Consider the following 9,994-nt stretch of genomic DNA (forward strand, 5'->3'; position numbering starts at 1 on the left):
CACATCCATACATGACTACTGGAAAAACCATAGCCTTGACTAGACGGACCTCTGTTGGCAAAGTAATGTCTCTGCTTTGTAATATGCTGTCTAGGTTGGTCATAACTTTGCTTCCAAGGAGTAAGCATCTTTTAATTTCATGGCTGCAATCCCATCTGCAGTGATGTTGGAGCCAAAAAAAAAAAAATAAAGTCAGCCACTGTTTCCACTGTTTCCCCATCTATTTGCCATGAAGTGATGGAACTGGATGCCATGATCTTAGTTTTCTGAATGTTGAGCTTTAAGCCAACTTCTTCACTCTCCTCTTTCACTTTCATCAAGAGGCTCTTTAGTTTTTCTTTACCTTCTGCCATAAGGGTGGTGTCATCTGCATATCTGAGGTTATTGATATTTCTCTTGGCAATCTTGATTTCAGCTTGATTCCAGCATTGCTCATGATGTACTCTGCATATAAGTTAAATAAGCAGGGTGACAATATACAGCCTTGACGTACTCCTTTTCCTATTTGGAACCAGTCTATACAGGGCAGCTCAAAACACATGAGGTGACTCCCCGCTCCTCCAGAGCAAGAGCGCCAAGATGGAAAGACGGAGCAAGACAGGGCACTCAAGGTGGAGGCTGTGGTCTTCCACTAAGTCTCAGAAGTAACATCCTCAAGCCTCTCTTATCCTCCAGCCCCCAGCACTTCTAGCCCCACCTGCCCCTGCAGCCTGCATCACTGTCCCTCCTTGCCCAGTCCTCTTGCTGCTGGGGAATTCTTCAGGCCCCGTCCACTGTTCTCTGTCTCTGTATTTTCCTTTTGTGCCTCTGATGGCTAACTTGGCCCCAAGCCCATTCAATCTCCTTTCGCTCCATCCCTCAAGGCCAACCAGAGCTCTGAGACACCTCCTCTATCTTCTCCCCATATCTATTCCCACCTCCTTAGACACCCCTGGTCACTCCTTACCTGGGCTGCCCTGGGCTTTCTCTCTTTATACAATCCCTCCCCATCCAGCCAGCCTGGATCAAATCCTCTCTTCCAGGAAGTTCCCTCTTCGTGGTTTATAGTTCTTTGTAGAGTTTTATTCCTCCCTGCCCCAAAGGTCAGTTGGGGAGGCCGAGAGTAGCAGAGGGTTTGGAGAGTGGCTGACACAGTGGTAGTGTATGCACCTGGCCTTTGGTCCCTCTCTGCTGAATTCCCTGTCTGCTCTGGGGGCTCTTTCCCTGAAGGGATCACGTTTGAAGAGGCTTATATCCCTACCTCTGGGCCCCCACCCACTAGCACAGGGTCCTGGCTTTCGCTGGGGCTTTCCTGTTTTCAGCAGGTGATGCAGAGAGGAGGGATGGTTAGATTAAGGTTGCCTTGCCCCCCCCCTTTTGTTAGGGTGCACTTGTTCTGGCCGGGTTGCTCTTGAGGCCGATCTCCAAAGTCCCTCAGCTCCTTTCACATCCCAAGCCTGGTCATACAGCACCCCATCCCCGCCCCCGGAATTCTGGGGCCCCACCTTGACCTTCCAACAAGCCGCTGCTTACTTAAGCAGTTTCATCTGTCTCTGGCCACCGGGAGCCACGGCTAAGGCGACAGTCAGGCTGGGAGGCTCTGGCTCCTACTGAGATGGGCAGGGACGGTCCGGGCCAGGGAAGGGGAGCCAGGGGGCGGCCTCTGTGACACCAACGGGGGACACCGGGGGAGGGGAGGGCCATATCCCAGGCTCATATTTGGTGACCTCACTGCTTTTCTTCCCGGCAACCGCGGAGCACCGCGGGTCTCCCGGTCCCACCCCGGCCGGCTGGGCTGGCACACGGGCTGAAGGGCGGGTCCGTCCGGAGCCGAGGCCGCAGCGCAAGGCTCGCGCGCCCTCTAGTGCCGGAGGCGGGACACGCTAGGGTGGCCAGGGGTGGGCCGCGCCCCTCCGCGCTGGCCTCGGACCCCGCCCCAACCGGCCCGCGGCAGAGTCCCCGAGGAGGAGGGAGGAGCCACTTCTGTCCCCGAAGGGGACACCTGAGAGCCCCCGGAGTGACTGTGGCTTGGGGTCGCGGGCTCCAGCCAGCAGCGCGCGGCGGGGCGAACTGCCGGGGGCGCCCTCGCGTCCTGGAAACCACGACCCTGTGGCCGCGGGCCCGACCCCGAGGGTCCCCCCCCACCCCGGCCGCTGCCATGATTCGCTCACGATTCCGCTGCAGGGTCCGCACGATCCCAGAACACTCTCCTCGGCTCTGGGTGTGCGGGTCTGGGTTCTGCGCCCCGTGAAGTCTCTTGTGATTTGTTCGCTTGTCCTAAAAATTCCTGCTCCACCCGGAGCCGTCCAGGGGCGCCGTCCAGTGGGTGGCCACCAGCCACTTGTGGCTCTTGAGCTCGTGCCAGGTGGTGACGGAGAAACTGAATTTTTCATCTTATTTGATTGTAATTAACTATTTCAAAACCAGCAGGGTACATTTTTCTGTAACCCAACTTTGTTTTGGCAGGACTCTTTTTTTTTTAATGTTGCAAATGTAAGCGTCCAGATTGAGATGTGCTATGTAAAACACCCACTGGATTTCAAAGAGTTAGCACCGTAATAAGAATGCAAAATATATCATGCATTTTTAAATAGTCATTACACATTGAAATAATATTTTGGATATATCGAGTTAAATAAAACATTACTTTTACTTTTTTTTTTTAAAGAAATGTAGCTACTAGAAAATTTTAAATTATTGATGTAGATGGTACTCTATTTTTATATTTCTGCTCTAGGTTTCAGTCTGAGTTTTTTGACTCCACTGCAGGGCCCAGAGGTTGGGGACTCTGCTATCAGTGGAAATGGGGATGTGTGTGAAGAAAGGCCCTGACCCTCACAGATCAAGCCCACAGGGTCTCTGGACAGGCCAGCTAGGCTCACGGGGTCAACCAGGAGGCATCCTGAAGGAGCCCCAGGTGGCAGGATGAGGCTCACAGAGACCCAGGTGCCCACAGACCCAGCCGAGCACAGAAGGAACACTTGTCTATGACCTGCAGATGTGGGTCCAGCATGGGTCATGCCACACACTGTGTGCTGTGCCCAGGTCTCTTGGCACCTCACAAGGAGTTAGTGCGAAGTGGGGCCAAGGGCTGGTTTACTTCCTGAGGGACTTCTAGGGCCAGTGTGAGGATGACATGGGGAAGCCCCCAAGGGTCACGGCTCATGGTGGTTACCTCCGCAGGAGGGCGCTGTGGAAGACCTCCACGGGTCTCTGGAATGTCCTTTTGTCAGCAGCACAGAATTCTTTGGAGGAAATCTGTCGAAGTGCATCTTTTAAAAGCTTAACTTTAATGTACACTTTTACATGCGCATTTGCAGGCACCTGACCCACTGTTTACAGAGCTGGAGAGAACAGAACTTGGCGTGAAGCTTCTCAAAGCGAGCTGCTTGCTCAGCGCTGGCTGACTTGGGTGATAGGAACCGAGGGAAGGGGAGCTGAGCGAGAGCGGACGGCCAGAACCCACCAGCAACCCAGCTGCCCCTTCCCAGGTTAATCATCAATGATGGGGCGGCCAGAAGGGCCAATTTTTTCTTTTAGGGAGGCCAAGTCTGTTCCTGCCACCTCAGTCGTTTGACACTAGAAGCCAAATTTGAGCCCCAAAGTGCTCTGAGGAGTCCAGGTTCACACAAGTGCCCCAACCCCTTTGAAAAATAAACATCCTTCACTATATGGGTCCACACACACACTCGCACACACAGTGAGAGGGGACATGCTCCGGCTCCTTTTACCTCCTAACAAATCCCTAGTATGTGTAACTGCGGTTCTAAGCAGTTCTGAGTGCACAAACCCTACAATGTGAGGCACTGGGGAGCAGGCTTGGCCCCAGGTAGATTGTCCCAGGCTCACTGGGGGTGTTTGGATTCCAGAGAAGCCTGTGAGCTCCCCCCAACAAGGCTGCTTGGTCTGTCAAGTGGCTCCCAGGCCACCAGGACCTTGCAGATCCAAGGACTGTGGGAGCCAGTCCAATGCCCTTTGCCGTGGTACTAGGTGGGGAGCAGAAAACATCAGGGTCCAGAGTCACAGAAATCTATTCCCTGAGGTAGAGAGCAACCTTTGGAGATAAGAGTTTAAAGTGAGCATAAGGGGCTCTGAGCCCGAAACATTCTGTTCCAGGACAATATACTTCAGAAACCCCGCATTCCCCTTTCTCAGGAAAGGGGCAGTGCCTCAGGCAGGCAGCAAAGAGCCCCCTGCCACTCAGGAAGCAACTGGACTGAGGCTGAGAGGTAAGTGATGCTGGGTGAGATTATGGTGGGTGGGGGACCCAAGCACTGGATGCACTGAGACTCCTCATGGGGTTTTTTACAGCAGCTGCCTGTGTGGTTATCAACAGGATGCTGGTTCACATGAACCTTAATTCTTTCAGCTCGAAAATGGGTGCTCTAAGCTCCTGAAGGTCTTTGGGTCTAAAACCTCTAACCTCTGGTCTTGAAACCTTGGTGTTTTCTCAGGTCGATACATCTTCTTCTCTCAGGATACTAAGATATAACATCATTTCAGAGCCTGGATGGAGTTCTGAGTCATAAAGTGTCAGTCAAAGCCTATTAGTTTAGGGACTTGATGCTACAGATGAACCTGAGGTCCACGGAGCTCAAGACCACACAGCTGGTTTCAACAGACGAGATGGGACCAGGACTCACGGTGGTGGCCCAGTTCTTCGGTCCCCTACTGGCTGAGAAGTTAGCGGGCTGTCAGAGCCTGCTGTCGACTGTTTTGTCTCTGAGCACTGCGGGCAGCCAGGGGAGCTTGAGATGCTTGCTGGCACCAGAGCAGGGTTCCTAGGTGGTCCTGCCCTCCTCTCTAGTAGATAAAAAGCTGTGCCTACAGTCGAATGCACTGGGATGCAGTTAGGAAAAAAAAGTGTGGGGGAGATGAGTAAGGGGAAAACAGTGCAAGGGAGTTGGGGGAATGAGGGCATGTCACCAGAGACCCTTTAAAGGGTCTTTGAACTTAATCCAGCATAGGACTAACGAGGAAACATCGCCACCTGCTGGCCGATGCGGACAAGTGCTTTAGAAAAAGAGTTGAAATGTCGGGCTAATCCAGTGATCAGCTTCGGACCCAATACCCACTGCTTCCTCCCTTCCTTGTTGAGGCAGATGAGCCCTGGCAGGAAGCCCTGCTGCCTGTGAACTCCAGGCCAAGGGGGTGCCTTTTGCTCAGCATTAGTTAACCGGGTTTAGAGGTTTGGGCTGAAGAACAACGCTGGAGCCACACCTGCTGAATCACATGGGTTTAGGCCAGGTCCTCCAGCCCACAGAACAGATGGTTTTTCAAGGCGTTAGTAGAAAAGCCTCAAAGACAGCCCTGTTTATAGCCGGCAGTCACCTGCCACTCCAGGTGTAGGGACAGGGCTCTGTAGGCAGTTTCTACTGCCTACACACGACCCTCCCTTCCCAAACTAACCCAGTCATCTGCCTTGTAAGAAATTCTCAGTTAAAAAAAAAAGTCAATGTCTGCTGCTCAAAGGAGCCAGATGAACAGGGCGGATGTTTTTTTTTTTTTTAAATTGGGATCAGTAATTACAGGGGCTATCACCTTATTGATCAAGGTCCAGCCATTTGCCAAGGTATATACACATTTTATTTAAAAAAAGTTTACAGTTTTCATTATACACAACTATTAAGAGGTTATAGTCAGAAGAGGCATTTGTCCTGTTGACAGAAGTGCCCACTAGATCATCACAATGCAAGGAGAAAGGTGGAAGGGAGGAGAGGGGGCAAGGAAAAAATAAGTGATAAAAAGCTTAGATTTCAATTAAGGGCTGGTAAATCCCTTTTATCTCTTCAAGTATCACACAATATGTACCAAATACAATCAGTAAATAATGGCCATTTCTTCCCAAGCCCACAGCCAAGACGATTACTTGCTGACTTAAGAGTCCGGGCCCTTCCTCAGGTGAGTGGAGAGCCTGAACACCTGAGGACTTACTCCCCCTCCCCCAAGGGGCCTCCACTCCATCCAGTCCCTAATGGAATCTCCAAGGTGTTCAGTGGCCAGAGAAAACATGAACATGGATTCAGAAGTCCAAAGAAACGCAGGTCTTTGCGTCCGATCGGAAATGATTTGATTTCAGTCAGTAAGGCTGTGAACCCAGGCAGGAAGTTGATGAGATGAATAAAACTCTAACTTTTGTTAATGGCTTTCACTTTTCTGATTGAGTCCCTAGAACACAGAAGGATCACATGCCATTTAAAAATCAAACCCTAGTTCCCAGAAAGTTGGTGTCTAACAACTTCACCATGGAGGCTAGCCAGAGGATCTGTTTTTCATGATTCTCGGCCATCCCAACAGGACGCCTAATAAAAAACAAGTGTCAGGTCAGGGCCAACTGGGGCTTCTGGGAGCCTTGTGAGGGGGAAAGAAAGATTCCTTCGAAGGGAGACACTCTTCTGGAGCTTAGATCAGCCTGTTGGCAATTAGAACCGCTTTTGGAGTGGAAGAAAAATGTTAGGTACTGCAGAGATATATGGCAACTTCTGATAATTATCTAATACGAAACGCTGGTAACCTGCACAGTAACTTCAAGGAGGGTGATACAATTGAAGACAAAAACGCATAAATGCCAGTGTCTAGGTTGGCTACCATTAAATGCACCCCGTGAGGCCCCGGTGCTGGGGAGGTTGGGGGGCAGTGGGCCATGGTGCAGCCATCTCGTTTGTCGTGTTCGGTGAGAGATGGAGCTCGGTCATTTGAACAGGGGCAAAGAATGCTTTGTGCTGATAAACCGCAAGGTAGGATTTCAAAAGTGAGGGGTACTAAAGAAGAGAAGGGAAACTGCCGGAAGCAGCTCTGATCTACCACTACCACATTTAACAATGTGCAGCCTTTCTGAGGGGCTCTGGATGCTTCTCAGGAGTGTTGTGATGGGACAACGTGGAAAAAAGCTTTTGGTGTCACACCACTCCTTGCTGCAGACTCACTCGACCGTCAGTCGAGGCCTCAGAATCACAGCCAGGCCCTCTTCCAGCTTCTTCTCCTACCCCTCTCAGGCACAGGGAAGGGACAAAAGTTAGTGTAAAAAGGGAGTCTCTTCAACTTATCAAAAGTCAGCTTCCCCGTGGAGAGGAAAACTCCACACAGAGCCCAACACATACATGCACGGGGCCAAGGTGAGCGCCCAGAAAGCACAGGCCTGAACAGAGGCGGGGGCTCAGCACGGCGCGGGCAGCTATTCCAGGGGCTTCTAGTGCTCACAGAGAGGCCTAAAGGCACCATCACCACACAGACTTGGGTGGGCGTGCGTGCGCACGCACACACACACTGCAGCCACACTCATATCAGCTTCTGAACCCCTGCAACTGCCCCCGACAAATCTCCAGCTGGGAAATTCTGCACCACCAGACTCCTAGCGCTGGTGCTCTCCAGTGCAGGCGAGCTGGCTGGTGTCTTTTTGTCAGATCAACATGGATTGAAGTTGGGGAGTAGAGCTGTGCACTGCTCGCGTACCTTCCCTAAACTTGCTTCTACTAGTTTTGTTTGTTTGTTTTCTGACAAGATTAAAAGCAATTTCTATCTGGACATTATTTTTTTTCCCCGAAAGGTAATTAGAACACTATTGTTTATACAATATTGAAAAAATACAATTTTTTATTGTTTGAACTCAAATCACCACCCAGCACTTTAAGCCTACCCTAAGTCGCACCTACAGATTACGGTTATAGCACAAGCAAACTGCTAATTCAGCAGGTAAGCAAGTTAGACAGTGCCAGCAGAGACCCTCCCTCCCCCAAAGTAATGAGAAGACAACGTGCTAGATAAGAGTTAAAGTACACCATTACATGTTAAATAGTTAATACTACCCTTCCAACAAGCCACAAATGCTAGAGAGATAACTCAGTACATGAACTAACCACAGCCCTACTTAACTGCACTTTTTTTTTAAGAAAACCTTTTGCTTCATGCCCGTAATTAACATAAGTAAATTATTTGCTTTTTATTTAGGAAAATAATCATGCTAAAAACAGGTTGTACTTTATACAGATTTTCAAAGAAAAGAGTGATTGTGCTTTCTGAGTAAAAAAGACAGGGTATCTTCCAACTTCAGTGACTCATATCTTGTGGAATATAGCACTTCTAAACTAAAAACACACATCAAAAAGAAAGATTAAATTCTCCCAGTAGGACATTCAAAAATCATCTTCAGGAGATTTCAGGATCGGCTAATTCTGCTATTGTCCTATTGGTTGTGGCAAAAAACAAAAGCAAAACTCCCCAGAGCTACTGTCTGAAGTTCTCCAAATTCAGCAGGCAACACTCAGATCGGAAAGAAACTCTGCCAGCAACCTGGACACATGGTTAGCTGAGTAAACATTTGATTAGCAGGCATTGAAACTGTCTGATTTCCTTTTAACATACACAGGAGAGAAAATTCTCTTCCTTCAAAACCTCTTCTACATCGTATTTCTGAATCCTTTCCTCCTATTCAGTCTCACTCAGAAAAAAAAAAAAAAAAAGGCTGTTTTTCCCATGGAGAGTCACTTTGGGTACAAGAACCTTTATTTGTTCCAATTATTACTCATTATAAATTTAGAATGTGTGCTGGGTCTACAATACCCGTTTCCCATTTCCACAGGCAGGTGATGACTCAGGCTGCTGTCAAGGGCGCCAGCAGAAGGAAACAGTCAAAACGTGAGTGAGAGGACCCAGAAGGCACAGCCGCCAGCAGGGTCTTCTTCCCAAGTCTAACGGTCCGCTGAGCGGCTGTCCAAGGGGGAGGCCATCTCTTGGAAGGTGAAGATTAAATGTGCAACCTAAGCACGATACACACACACGCACACACACCAAAATTTAAAAAAAAAAAAAAAAAAAAAAAACCACCACCAACAACCCAAAACCTCGAAACAAAACCCCCCACGAGCATCCTCAAAGTTAAAGCTCTCAGTCCAGGGCAGCGGTCTCACAGTGGCCAACAGCACGATGAGGGCGGACTCTGCCGCGTGAGAGGAAGCTTCTTCCCAGTCACTTTTCTCCTCCTGTCCTGTCCTCTCAAAAAATGGTCTGGAATATAAGTTCTACCCCCAAGAAAAAAGAATCAGATTCAGCAAAACCATTTCCAAAAGGTTCTCCAAAGCAAAAACAAACAAACAAAACAAAACACTTGTGGCTGCAGGGCCTGGTAGCAAGAAGGGCAGAAATCTACATATAAAAATGTACTTAAAATCCAAGTCGAAAAAAATCGTTTTAAGTTTCATACTCCAAAGAGCTCCCTGTTTTATACTGTTGCTCCACAGAAGTGGGGCCACCTGGGACGCACAGGAAGGAGCAGCTCTGATCCTGACGTGGCAGGCTCTGAATGCTCCCACAGCAGGCCTCTTCCTCCCCAATTTTTTCCTTTCCGTTTTGAAAAAGCACTATTCTATCTTCATGTCCGAGAGCTGGTTGGTTTTGGTTTGTTTCTTTGGAACCATCAATAAAAGAAGCGACTTTTTCCTGTTATTTTGACTCAGGCCTATCTATCAGAGCGGCTATTCCTTTTTACAGTTCAGTAGCACACAGGCTGACTTGGCCAAATGGACTTATCAATGCATGCATTCGGACCGCATATTGCTACCAAAATGGAATGTGGGAATATGCTATGCACCTCAGGTTGAGAAATGACCAAGAAATCAAGATCTAAAGGGTGATATATAATATATATATATCAATGCTATTATTCATAAAAACCTTGTTTAGTAATAAAAAAAATTGCTTTGTTTAAATATGAATATTATAGTCTGCTTCTCATGGTTAGGAAATAATAGTCTTTCTGAAAAGCAGGTGCTTTTTCTACTACAACTCCATATCCTGGGCCTCGTCTTCCGAAAAGTCAGACATAGAACTCTCCGATGAGCTGTCTCCAGTGCCCTCTTCCTGCTCTTTCAGTGCCTCCTCCGTTGCATATTTCTGGATGTACTCTGCATGGGGGGTGGGGAAGAGAAAACACAGTAAGCGGGCGGGCATGTGCTTCAGTGACCCCCAAAGCTCCAAGTCCAAGGGAGCTTCACAGTCTCCCTGTGCTGCAGGGGTGGGG

At 49.0% G+C, this 9,994-nt stretch overlaps 1 protein-coding gene across 1 annotated transcript in view; it reads right to left on the reverse strand.

Moving 5' to 3' along the window:
* Window positions 1-5,547: 5,547 nt before the first annotated feature.
* The window catches only part of UBE2H (ubiquitin conjugating enzyme E2 H), a 100,485-nt gene continuing 96,038 nt past the window's right edge, over window positions 5,548-9,994 (reverse strand). The window contains exon 7 of the mRNA XM_043463709.1: window positions 5,548-9,878. Within this exon, the coding sequence (XP_043319644.1) occupies window positions 9,754-9,878 (125 nt within the window). The 3' untranslated portion in view covers window positions 5,548-9,753. The remainder of the gene's footprint in view (window positions 9,879-9,994) is intronic.

This window comes from Cervus canadensis, chromosome 3 (assembly GCF_019320065.1).
Source record: "Cervus canadensis isolate Bull #8, Minnesota chromosome 3, ASM1932006v1, whole genome shotgun sequence".
Classification (NCBI taxonomy): Eukaryota; Metazoa; Chordata; class Mammalia; order Artiodactyla; family Cervidae; genus Cervus; species Cervus canadensis.